General features: G+C 47.1%; 1 protein-coding gene across 1 annotated transcript in view; it reads right to left on the bottom strand.

The window, feature by feature from the left end:
* The window catches only part of ANKH (ANKH inorganic pyrophosphate transport regulator), a 138,461-nt gene that overhangs the window by 33,780 nt on the left and 91,933 nt on the right, over positions 1 to 12,748 (bottom strand). Inside the window, exons 5-8 of the mRNA XM_024741731.1 lie at positions 8,029 to 8,199; positions 6,155 to 6,289; positions 3,919 to 4,011; positions 166 to 261 (exon numbers count right to left, since the gene is read on the bottom strand). Coding sequence (XP_024597499.1) covers positions 166 to 261; positions 3,919 to 4,011; positions 6,155 to 6,289; positions 8,029 to 8,199 — 495 coding nt within the window. The remainder of the gene's footprint in view (positions 1 to 165; positions 262 to 3,918; positions 4,012 to 6,154; positions 6,290 to 8,028; positions 8,200 to 12,748) is intronic.

The following is a 12,748-nucleotide window of genomic DNA, read 5'->3' as shown; positions in this document are numbered from 1 at the left end:
GAACGACGATCGCTCATATTTTGAGATGAAAATGTCTCGAAGAGGTTGTTATCTAATCTAGCACAACGTCGTATTATGGACTACTGGAACTCTCCCTTGAAAATGGCGATTACCCCCCTTTCCAAAAACAAACACAGGTGGGGGCGGGGATGGGTCTCTCCTTACCGTCAGCGACAAGGCCATGCAGACGAACGTGAACTTCTTGATGTGTGCTGCAGTGACTGCGTTGCTTGTGCTCACCAGCTTATTGCTGGGGTTATTCTAGGGGGGCAAGAAAAGGCTCCAGGTTATCCTCGGCTGACCACACGTGCATCTTACAGAGCATCTCGTTTCTGTTGTATTTGATGCGTCTAAAGTGTAGATGTCAAGTGACAGCTTGGCAGACAGCTGTCCCTCTGAGTCTCTCTCAGACAGCTGTCATGTTTCTGGACATGAATGCTAACCAGAGGGGGTTCTGGACTGAACGCCTGGCAGTGTCTCCTGAATGAGTCCCCTCTCTAGGGCCCCAGCCCATCCTGCAGTTCCCGACTGCCCTGGAGCTCTGCAGGCAGGCGTGGCATCTGGGCCCGTATTTGAGGGCACATGTCAAGGCCCTGTGAGGTGCGCGTTTGCTCTCCAAGATAAAGGACTGTGTGTCTCACCCATCTGTTTATTTTATTTTATTTTTTAAAGACCTTTTTTTTTTGATGTGGACCATTTTTTTAAAAGTCGTTATTGAATCTGTTACAATATTGCTTCTTTTTTTTATGTTTTGGTTTTTTGGCAGCGAGGCATGTGGGATCTTAGCTCCCCGACCAGGGATTGAACCCGTACCCCCTGCACTGAAAAGTGAAGTCTTAACCACTGGACCGCCAGGGAAGTCCCTCACCCATCTCTTTAGCTCCTGCAACTTAGCACCATCTTTCTTGAGTAGAGAAGATGTTCAAACAGGCTTTGTCAGATTGAAATGTAAGCAAATGATGCAGACGGCCCAGAGGTCCTCTGACACGTGCCCGCGGGATTGCTGGGGCCATCCCAGGGTCACTGCTAGGCGTGCCCGTCACCCAATCTAAACGAGCGTCCGGCCCTCAGCCTTGAAAGGCAGCAGAGGAAAAAACAACGCCAGCCTCCTTACGGATCCCATTAGTCCCAGAGCCGACTCACAAGAACTAATAAGAACCTCCTGTATAAAAAAATAAATAAAATAAAATTCAAAAAAAGAAAAGAACAAACAGCGAGCCCCTGGCTCCCATATCCAGCCCAATGAAAGACACACAAGCAGAGGTGTTACAGGTCCCACTTGCAAAAGAGCTTTTGATGTTTGCTTCCCTTCAGAGGCTGAGGCAATCTCTCGAATCCCTTCCCCTTTATGCCACCTCTGGAGGGGTTGACATTTTCTTAACTCCGGTCTCTAAAGCACATCTGCTTTTCTGAAAAACAGACTGTGCACAGTGCAAATCACAGCAGGTAGGCTATCTCTCCATCTCCTCTCCCCCAAGAATCTGCGCGGCTGGTGCCCCGGTGGCCTGGGCGAGAAGGAGGCCAGGCCGGGAAGAATTAGGAACCTCCAAATGCACACGCCACCCGTGGTGGCAGCCACGGGCCCCGGCTCCTTCAGGTGTGCTTTTATTTTTAAAATAGAAAATATTTCTGCAAGTACGGTTGGAATAAACTAGCACATATCATTAGATTAGCATCTGTGTCTCACCTTGTTTGCCCCATCTGCTCTTTCGCAGAAACATAGTCTTTTGCATGTAATAACTGAACATTAGAGAGAATTTGGATGAGTGGAAAACTCTCCCAGCTCACTGTTTAGCTAGAAACAGCAGGAGTTATGCGAGAAATTTTAAATCTCTTATTCTGGAACGCACAAGGGGGCTAAGGATTTCAACTGTCAGTGCAGCAGATTCTGGAAGTCCACACAGAGGTGTCTTAAGATTCGGGTGAATAGACGGCATTCATGGGAATGGCTTGGAGTAGCGCAGTGGAATGCATGGCAACAATGGGGGAGGTTTCAAAAGGGTTCTGAGTAACTCCAGCATCTGGCTAGAGGTATGCTCCTCAAAAGAATTTCTTTTTGTTTTTAGGAATAAAGACAGACCTACTAGAGAATGGACTTGAGGATACGGGGAGGCGGAAGGGTAAGCTGTGACAAAGCGAGAGAGTGGCATGGACATATATACACTACCAAATGTAAAACAGATAGCTAGTGGGAAGCAGCCACATAGCACAGGGAGATCAGCTCGGTGCTTTGTGACCACCTAGAGGGGTGGGATAGGGAGGGTGGGAGGGAGGGAGACGCAAGAGGGAAGAGATATGGGAACATATGTATATGTATAACTGATTCACTTTGTTATAAAGCAGAAACTAACACACCATTGTAAAGCAATTATACTCCAATAAAGATGTAAAAAAAAAAAAAAAGAATTTTTTTGTAGTGCCTAACCTCTGTGATGGTGAATAAAACAATGCTGATCTTGGACGCTCTTAGTGAAACTGTATAGCGCTGTATTGTTAAGCTTTACTATTTCAATGTAGCCGAAAACAATTTCAGATGAGACACTCACAGCTATGAGGTTCTAACACTTTAGAACCTGCTACTGAGTTTTATTATATAATCTTATATTCCAAGAGCTAGACATTTAGCAAGATGACTTATATCCATTTTGGTTTCTGAGGACTTACTTCTATACACATGTTCCTTGACATGAAAACACTGATTTCTATCAATGGAGTGGATTAAACCCACTCAAACACGGCTCTCTCCTGCAAATGACTCAGGCCTTCGGAAGTCCGCTCTCAAAGGCCTAGGAAGCAGGAATCAAAAGAATTTCTTCGGAAATGCTCTGCATCCTAATGTTGTGAGTGAATGTTGGCAATCAGTGGAGGGTCCAGTCTACTGGGGAAGTTCCACACCCAGTAAAGAGCTCTGGGCGATAGCCTACCCTCTCTCACGTTAGGCTGCGTGGGGGCCATCCCTGAAGCACTTGGAGGTGAGTTGCTATTTATGGGTGATTGACTATAGGTGTGGGAATAGAGGCAGGTAATCAGCTGGGGACCCTGGTGAAGAGGCTTCCTCTCCTCACCTCCTAGGGCTCTTTAGGGGATCACATGAAATGATATCAGCAATGGCTCTGAGCTAGTTCTATAGAAATTCAAGGCCAAACAGTTGCTATTAAGAGTACCAGTGGCAGGTTCTGTGCTTCTTTCCTATTTTTTATTTTAAAACATTGTACACTATCTTGCTGGGGGTCTGTTTTTCTACTTCTTTGTTTCAGGATACAAGTCTACAGGTTCAAATAATTAAGCTTTAATGAAATAGGCATTTCTCAAATGATCTGCACGCAGGTCAGTCCTGACCTGGCCTCAGGTTACAGGTCTGAAGGCTTATGTGCCTTCCTGGGCTGTGTCAACAGCTGTGGAAGGACACAGTGGCCGTCACCAGAAGCTTCCAGCTGGAATAACTGCGCTGCATCCCAACCAACCTGGACCCATGGCTGCTGCCTGGACAACTTCAGCGTGCAGGTAACCCAGCACCCCGCAAGAGAGCCTTAAGCTTACGAATTTAAGCACACAACTTCCTGTACCTTCACATCTGCTATAAAGTATCAGTTTCACTAAAAAACAACAAAAGAGAAATGAAATCCAATATACTAAAATTTTTTGAGAGTATAATTTCCCGTTTGCAAATAATTGCTTGACAGGAATAACCTTGAAGTGAGTATCGGTTTGCAGAGGCATCATGGGAGCGGCATCAAGGCAAGTGTAAATTCGCCTCTGTTATTTTCTGAGTTTCCTCCGCCAGCCCCAAAGCCTCATTAATCTTGCAGAGCGAGGTGAGATCAGAAACATCACTGCGTCCGTCAACGGCGATCCCTGTCTATCAAACGCTAATTTTAAAGAGTGTGTTTCAGAAACCACGGCGCCCGGGGTTCTCACCTTGTCAAAAGCAGGGTAGACAGCACGGATTTCCGTCAACCAGCCATATGGCATGTGACCCACGGGGTATGTGGCTGTCAAAATTGCCACAGCCTGCAAGAGGAAGAGCCGGCAGTTAGCAGGGCATCCGCAGAGCCTGTGTCCAGCCACTGCCTGCCGTCTGCCACGTGGCAGAGCACGCCATCTCAGGTGTGGTCCCCACCGACAGGTCACTCCACCCTGGGTGACAGCAGGAGGAAAGGGCAGGTGCTCCCCTGCATCCCGGGAGCGGGCTGAGTGGACCGAGGGTGTGCACCTGAGACCAGGGGGATGAGTCTTGTTTTACATGAATCCAGTGAGGAAGGGGTCCAGATCACTGCCTGAGAAGCCAAGATTTCAACCCAGGTCCACCAAATTCTCACTGAGCTAAACCGAACCTTCTAGTCTAGCCCAATTCTTGAGTCTCAAAATGCGATTCTGAGCCCCACCCATGCTCTCTGGAGACTCTGCACTCAGCGTCCACCGCTCTGCCTCCACGCCATCCCCCAGGGAAGCTGACCGTGTGCGCTGGTTGATGGCTTTATGGTATCCTCCATCCAACTCAACTCACTTTCAATCTGTTCAGCCAGGAGAGCCCAATTTTGATGTTTAACTTAAGAAAACTAAATTAATACTTCTCATAGGAAGGCTCACAGGTTCTTCCATGAAAATGAGAGTTTCATTTCTTAGGTGAATGAAGAGGAAGAAAATTTAAAACAGAGCACCTAACCCTATATTTTTGGCAAAGTTCAACTCCCTAACTAGCTAGGACAGGAGGAATCAGGCTTCGTCTGTTCTAATGACCATAACAGCGATGCCAGGACCGTGAGCGAGGTGGGTCCCCAGCTGGTGAAGACACTGCTGTGAGGAGTGGGTGGTGGCATCAGGCGGCCCTGGATTCAAACCTCACTTCATCACTTCCCAGCTGTGTGAAGCACGAACGCTCTCAGGCCCCGTTTCTGTTCCTCCAGCAGAACCATGAGCATAACGACACCTATCGTGCAGGGGTGTCGGGAGTCAATGAAACGTCCAATAAGTGCCGACATTATCAGAAGCAGACGATCAATTTATGTCAGTTCTGTCACCCTAATGCTAAGGCCTGTCTCTGTGCACTGAGGTCATTTAGAAATGGCTGGCTCAAATGTATAATGTCTTGTTTTTCTTAGGGGAAGATGGAATTCTAGCACACAGGTGATGGGGGTCCCACACTTTTTACTGGGCAGCTGAAACTGAAGTATTGAAGTAAAAAAGCTGCTGTGTTACAGAAGCCAGCCCAGATGGCATTCATGATTCAACAAACAAAATCCAGGAACCAATGGAGACAAGGGAAAGCCTTCTGCTTGTGATTTATGGGCTGCTTGTTCCAAGCCAACATGAGTTGCTTCCCAGGACATGGAAACTGGCAGCAGACCTCAGCCTGGAAACATGCTGACAGCGCATTCAAGGGCAATGTGTAAACAGGAGGCTCTCATGAGTAGCCACCAGCCTTCCTGAAGGATCAGCAGTTCTTGAGACAGTTAGTTCTCCAGAGGGCAGCGGAGGAGGAAACAAATGAAGTCATTCTACTTGTTCATACCATACTTGAAAGATGGAAAAAAGTGCTTCAACTCTGTCTTTGGAGGAGCTGCCAGTTTCCAGATCAGTTTCTTGAGTTGAGTAAATAATGGAGACCCTCCTTTGGAGGAGGGCAGATTGCCAGAGTACATAAAGCCACGGTAGGCTCGGTACAGGAGGTGGAGAAAGGACAGGTGAGACTAGGTGGGTCAAAACGGAGGCAGCAGCCCTTCACCCCCTGGTACTTTCACTTCTGCTGCTGCGCATGGCATCTTCCGCTGTCCTCTGCAACTACAGTGAAGAGGCACCATGCTGACTCCATGGGAAAGTGGAGAGGCCGTTGAGTGGAGAGAGAAAACCTGGATTCTAACACTAGCCCAGCTTCTTGCTAGTTGTGTGTCCTTAATCTCGGTTTTCTCATATGGTAAAAGAGAAGGATGAAGGAGATATTTTCTCCCATACTCATATAAATATAAAATCACATGATTCTAAGTCACTGATGGAGATCCTTATGGGTTCCTTGTGTGAAGGTGTCACATAATTTAATATCACAGAATTTCTTGAGCTCTCAAGAGGAATTGGAAACAAATTTGAAATCCACCTCCCCCGCACCCAGTTTTTACACGGTGACAGTGGGTACCCACATCCCCAGAAGCTGCCCTACCTCCGTAGCTGCAGAACTGCCACCAAGGTCCCGGGAAACAAAGAGGTTGACGATTGGCCTACTGATTCTCTGTGTAGCCAAGATGAGGGCCAAAGGCCACCAGAAGCTCAGCATCTTTCTTATTGTTGCATCTCCCTGCATCAAGAAAAGGGGATAAAAGTTCACTGAACTCTGGAAGCAGAATAGAAAAAAACAATTCAGAGTCAAAGCCTTGTCTTTCGATATCAATCATGAGTCAATCCACTATACTTAAAAATAATATAGAAAAAGCCTCTGTAGACAAGCCAAGTTGAATTAAAGTGAAATGTACAGTCTTAATAGAAATGAACTCAGACAGCTGGCAAGCTACTGTGAAATCAAAACACACATTTAAGCCTGATGGATCCAAACGTCTATTTTCCAAACAGGGCAACTTTAACCCAAGCAGAACCCAACTTCATAGCCCAAGAAACAGGCTGGAAATGACTTTCTGTTTAAATTACCAAACTGACTGGCTAGAAGCCATGTCAGTAAGACGTAAGTCTTAGAAGTAAAACATTGTTATACTTTATTTTGGAATCAGTCTGCTCACAAATGTGCCTAATTATTTGGGCACTATATAAATCTACTCAGAGGTTCCTATTTTCAAAGCTCTGACAGAAGTCATGTAAATGTTCAGAAGCACAAGCAAAACAAAAGCATGGTAATGAGAAGGCGACTAATTAATACGAACCCGTGTCCCCTGCATCGGCAGGCGGACTCTCAACCACTGCGCCACAAGGGAAGCCCTAGATCTGATATTATTGATGGCCTGACCTCAGATCAAGGTGGGTGGTCAATACAATTACTGGTTTTTTGGTTATTTTTGGCTGCGTTGGGTATTTGTTGCTGCACACGGGCTTTCTTTGCAATTACTGTTTTGACATGACAAAAGTAACGTGGTCAAAGGTGGGATCAAGGGGTGGAGTGTGGTAATTTATTCAGGGCCATATTTATATAAATATATATATAAAAAAATATATATATACATAATCATGCATATCTGCCTTATATCTAGATGGATACCAACCCAAATGATACCTAAGGATAGAGAAATTAGCAAACCTATAAATCAGATACTGTTTATAATGATGATGGAAAGAACGCTTTGGTCACTTGTATAAGATTGTATCTTGCTTGTACCATATTCACCTTTCGAGGCACAGGCCAAGCTCTGCCTCCATCAAGGGGGCTTTTTAGACCTCATCCCTATCTACCCTCTCTCAGCCTCAGTGAGAGAAGTTCTTGAACTCCCATTGCAGTCTCTGTACTTTCTTGGGTTCATGTCTGAATGTTGGGTCTGTGCTGGATAAGGGACGTAAAGCTGCTCGAGGCCAGAGACCGCATTTAAGAACTTCCTGTGTTGCCCTGTGGTACCTAAATACTCTGCTCCCTCCATAGAAGGCACCTGAATGAGTGACTGTGTTTGGCCAGTACAGAAGGTACAAACACAGCCTGGATCCCTGGTGTGAAATTAAAAATAATCAAATGTGAGTTCAGTGGGACCAGGGGTCCTAAAATCTCTGTCGAGAACAGAATGACTTCCTTTTGACAACAGAGAGTAAGGGGGACGTCAGTGCTGTGTCTCCTCCTCGGCCTGACATGACTCGCTGTGACTTGGTCTCCTCGTATGGAGGTAAGGAGGCTGGAGAGTGACCTCTAAGGACTCTTTCATCTCCAGAGTTCATCCGTTCTCCAACTGTCTTTCCCTGTGGACACTACGAAGCACTTGGCCTTGAGGTATAACATCCCAGAGCGTGTAGTTGTTACACTGATGTCTCGTTTCATACGTGTCGGGTGAAACTATATTCCACTTGGATGTACAGAGAGCATGTCCTCGAGGTCTAAGGACCTACCCCCAGCTCCGGTCCACTCCTGTCCGGGATGATGTCGTGGATGTTCTTGTAGTAGCCCAGGCACAGGGTGGTGCAGCGCACAAGGGCACCCATGTACAAGGATAGGATGGGGATGAGTAGAGGCTCTCTGCATTCCAGATGACTATGAAGCAAAATGGCGACAAAAACGACCTGAGACATGGGGAAACAAGAACAAGTCAGTAGGGAGAAGACGGAACCAATCAATGGAAGCGCGGTCCCACCTCTTGCACCCAGGTGAGATGTATCTCTGAGCGAAAACCTTGAGACTGATGAGAAGGAGAACAGAAACAGTATCGGGCTACAGCTCAATACTGCTCTCAGAGAATTCGGGGTCATGCGTTTGGGATTCACTGGAAGAGCACACGATCATTCTGTTACATTCATCATTAAGATTCTTTTAAGGCAACTGCACATCTGGTTAAGGTTATCGATTAAAAAAAGTCTAGAAACTTTGGATTCCCAGACCCCAAAGGATGCAGAAGTGCTTTGCCCTATCGATGTACACATGTAATCCACACCAGAGGACCTAAGTGACCTTCCACTTAGGATAGAACAGTGACCAATGATGGTACACAGAAAAATGGACATTAACATTTATAACGTGGAATCCACTAAAAATGTTGCAAAAGCACCAATGTTAATTATTATAAAACAAGATAATTAAAATTTAAGATATTAACTTACAAAAGTGGCATAGGTCAAAAAATACAAAGTCAAGAGGGATTGAAATAATAGTAAAGTGTCAATCTCTATTGAACAGTACAGGCTCTAAAGCAAATTTATCAATGTATTTAACCTCCCATCCTGCAGAAATCAGAGAATCAGCCCCGCCTCTGTCCAGAGTCCTTCCTGGGATTCACATGTTTGGAAGACAACTGAGGCATACTGAGTGCACAAATAGGGTAATGGGGGAGGGGAGAGATTGTCTGGGCTACATCAATTTTTTTGTTGTTGTTTTTTTGTTTAAAAAAATTATTTGTTTAATTTATTTTGAAGAGGAACACAGTGATTAAATATCAAGATTTATAAAAAGTCTACCTAGTACCTTTGAACCCCATCCATCCATTTTCTATCCACTACAGCAATGAATCTCTTTGATTATTTTCAGGAGTAATATTCTAAATATTTACCAACAGACTGAACAACTGAACAGAACAGACAACGGGCCTGGCTGTTACGGTAAGAACCAGCTGAATATCAGCCCGACATTAGTTTTGTATTTGTCCTTAGAGATTTTTGTTAAGTAGTATCCATTTTTCCCCTCCTTCTTTTAGTTATTTATTTTTCACTTAAAAAATTTTTTAAATTTGGGGGGGGCTACATCAATCTTAATAGCCAAATATCCATGGAATGATAGGCCACCACTAAATGATCCTGACCAAAGGAGGCGTACCCTGATCACTGCATTCTCAAGAAATCAGTGATGACAGAAAGTTAAAAAGGAAGCTGGAGAACGAGCACAGTTCATCAAATGAGCGCGTCCAGTTGCCACAGGGGACAGAGAAAAGCAGGGTAATCCGGAGAAACTCTTCTGAACGAGATACTAGTATGAGACGTTAGAGGAGGTTTGCTCGTAGCACAAACCACAAACCGACACTTGTGCCCGGGTTGCTGTTATCAAACCGGTAAATGGGACAGAGAGGCCCTTAGGGGGATGCAGGGGGCAGAGCTACCGCTTGGCTGCGTGGACACGACCAGGCTGCCCAGAGCACGGGCGCGTGAGTGTCCACTCAGGCTCATGACCACACACTCCCATTCACCTTCACCGAGGACACAGTGGAGCCCCATTGATGGAAATAAAGATGCCCGTGACTGTCTCCACGCCCGTTGCTTCCCAGTGGAACAAATGTACTGTATTAACTGAGGGATGCAAAGACCAGCTGGGGGAAACCTGGTGAAGGATCCATTGTGTTTGGAACAGAAGATTGCGTTCTGCAATGTGGCCAAGATGCCCATTTATTTCTCTAACTAATCAGAGGCCTTAAGGGGCCCTAATATGCAAACAGACTAGTCTTGTCTGCCGCAAGCTTAAGATTCGACATACACAGACCTACAGTGTAAACGAAGATGGTCATGTTTAGAGACTGAAAACACACTGGAGGAAAAATGGATATGTGAAGACCAACCCCTCCTCTGCCCAGTCCAGAAAGGCTCCCGGTGACGCCATCAGGATGGCCATGCAAGACGAGCAGGACCAAGGAAGGGGATCTGGAAGTGAAGGAAAAGGGAGGGGGAGGTGTGGAGATGACAGGAAAGTGGCCCAAGGAGCACAGCAGGCTGGAGTGTGGCAGAGGGCGGGCAGGAGGCATTGGGCCGGTAGCGATCAAGGCCGAAGTGAAGATTTTCTCAGCCTCCCTCATGTCGTTAATAGCTTGATGCCAGGTGGTCCAACACATACCACACATCTTACACCTTCTCTGTGGGTTGTATCATTTATCAACTTAAAATAACACCTGGGCCTTTTGCAATTCAATCCAGAATTAAGATTTTTGATTCTGATACCATCATCAAGACTTTGTCGGACTATTTTCTGCGGGTAACCTACTGCCTCGGTGGTGAGGATTTTCCCAGGGAAAGCCTGCTACGTGCTGGCCCCGTCCTGGGTGCTGGGGATTCAACGATAGATAAGATTGTCCCAGGCTCTGTTATCCTGGAGCTGACAGCCTAGTGGGGAAGGCAGAGATGGTAATCAACCTGTGAAAAGGCCTGTGAAGGAGAGAGGGCGGTGGTGCTGGGAGAGCCAGGCTGTGGGGTGAGGGAGGGCGCCCCACGTGGGGTGCATCTGAGCCGAGACCCAATGCCTTGGCAGGAGCCGGCAGGGGCCGACAGGAGCCAGGGTTAGGTGGCAGCCGAGGCAGGGCATCTCCTTCCGGGCAGAAGCCAGGCAAAGCCCCCAGCGGGAGGCAGCTCGGCCACATTGAATTGGTCGCAGGGGAGGACCAGTGGCTGGAGGGTAGAGAGCAAGGGGACAAGAGGAAAGTGACGGGGCTGGGGAAGAAGCAGAGCCCGTGGGGTTTCAGCACCTCGTAGACCGTGATCAGGATTTTGGCTTTTTATCTCAAGGACACCAGGAGGTGATTCTAAAGCAGGTTCTAGGCAGGGGGTGAGACGGCCAGCATTTCACTGAGAATAGATCCCTGTGGCCGCAGTGGGGAAGGACGGAGGAGAGCCAGAGCAGAGGGGCAGGCCCGAGTCAGGAGGCATCGCTGAGAGTTCAGGTGGGAGGGGTGATCCCTCAGACCAGGGCGAGGGCAGCCGAGATGGGGAGAAGAGGGCAGATAAAGATACATCTAGGATTAAAAATTTTAGACGGATCGTCCTGAAGAGGGACGCTCCTAGGGTGGCTCCCAGGTTTCTGAGCTGCTGGTAGGGGCACAGATTCATTCAGAACCACAATCATCAAGAGCATGAAGAGTACGAACTGAGGCTTACGATCCCTCTGAAGGATGTGAGTGGAAATAGCACAGAGATATTTAGATGGCTTGTCTAGAGCTCAGAGGAGAGGGCTTGGCCACAGATATCTATCTGGTGATCATCAATCATGTTACAGATGGTTTAAACGTAGGGCATGCAGTAGATTCTTCATGAATAGAATACACAGTAAGGAGAGAGATGGATCTGAGGAACTTCAACATTTACACGTAAGTAGATGAGCTCAGCCATCAGAAGTAGGAGAAAAACCAGGACGTGGTGGTGTGAGAGCCAATGGGAAGGGATGTTTCACGGACGAAGGAGCAGTCAACAGAGTGAAGAGTTGCTGAGACATCCGTTAAGTCAACAAAAAGTGCCCGCTGGATTCAGTGGCAAGAGGGTCACTAGTGAGAACAGTGTGGGTGAACTGATGGGCGTGGAGGTCAGCGTGGGGTAGGTAAAAGGAAGGAAGAGAAGTGAAAAAGTGGAGACAGTGAGAGGAAACTGGCCTTCCAAAAGGTGTGGCTGGGAAGTAATAGAGAATTGTAGCTAAAGACGTACATGAGAAAAAGCTTGTTGCTGTTGTTGTTGTGTTAAGATGGCAGATGTCTGAGCATGTTTCCATGTCAAAGAGAAATGATCCAGGGGAGAGAGAAGGAGTCACTGATAACCAATCAAATAAGGTTCCTGAGAAAGCAGGACAGGATAGGCTTCAAGGCACGCACAGGCGGAAGAAGTGGCCTTGGACAGAGGAGGGACACCTCCTCTCCTGGAATGGGAGGGGGAACGGAGATGAGGCAAGGGTCTGAAAGTAGGCATGTGGGTTTAAATTTCTCAGTGAGGTAGGCAATGAGGTCACCTGCCAGGGAGAGTGAGGTGGGTGGAGACCCCTCTGACATGGTTACTAGAGTCCGCCGAGGTGAGTGATGAGAGGATGAATCTATACTTTGATCAGTTTGTCCCGCTGTGTAACTTTTTGCTGGAGTGCTTGCTACCTGGGTGCAGGTGGTGCACACCATTGGGTGGTTCAGGTCGGGGATTTTGCCCGAAGGCTGAGATGGAAAGGCAGGAGACAGAGGGACCTGCAGTAATGCAGCCAGATTGCTCAGCTGGGATCCTGGGATCCCATCCCTGGGATCTCAGCTGGCTTCAGAAGGCCAGGGCTGATGACAGCACAAAGGGGAAAGGACTAGAGGTCCCACTGAGGCCCAACACCCCATGAGAATTCTCATTTGATACTGAGCAAGCTAAGAAAGTCTAGATGATCACAGAATAAATCAAAAACATA

Source organism: Neophocaena asiaeorientalis, unplaced genomic scaffold (genome assembly GCF_003031525.2).
Source record: "Neophocaena asiaeorientalis asiaeorientalis breed wild unplaced genomic scaffold, Neophocaena_asiaeorientalis_V1.1 scaffold10, whole genome shotgun sequence".
Lineage (NCBI taxonomy): Eukaryota > Metazoa > Chordata > Mammalia > Artiodactyla > Phocoenidae > Neophocaena > Neophocaena asiaeorientalis.
Note: the sequence above shows the minus strand (reverse complement) of the source record. Positions and strands in the feature narration are given on the sequence as shown.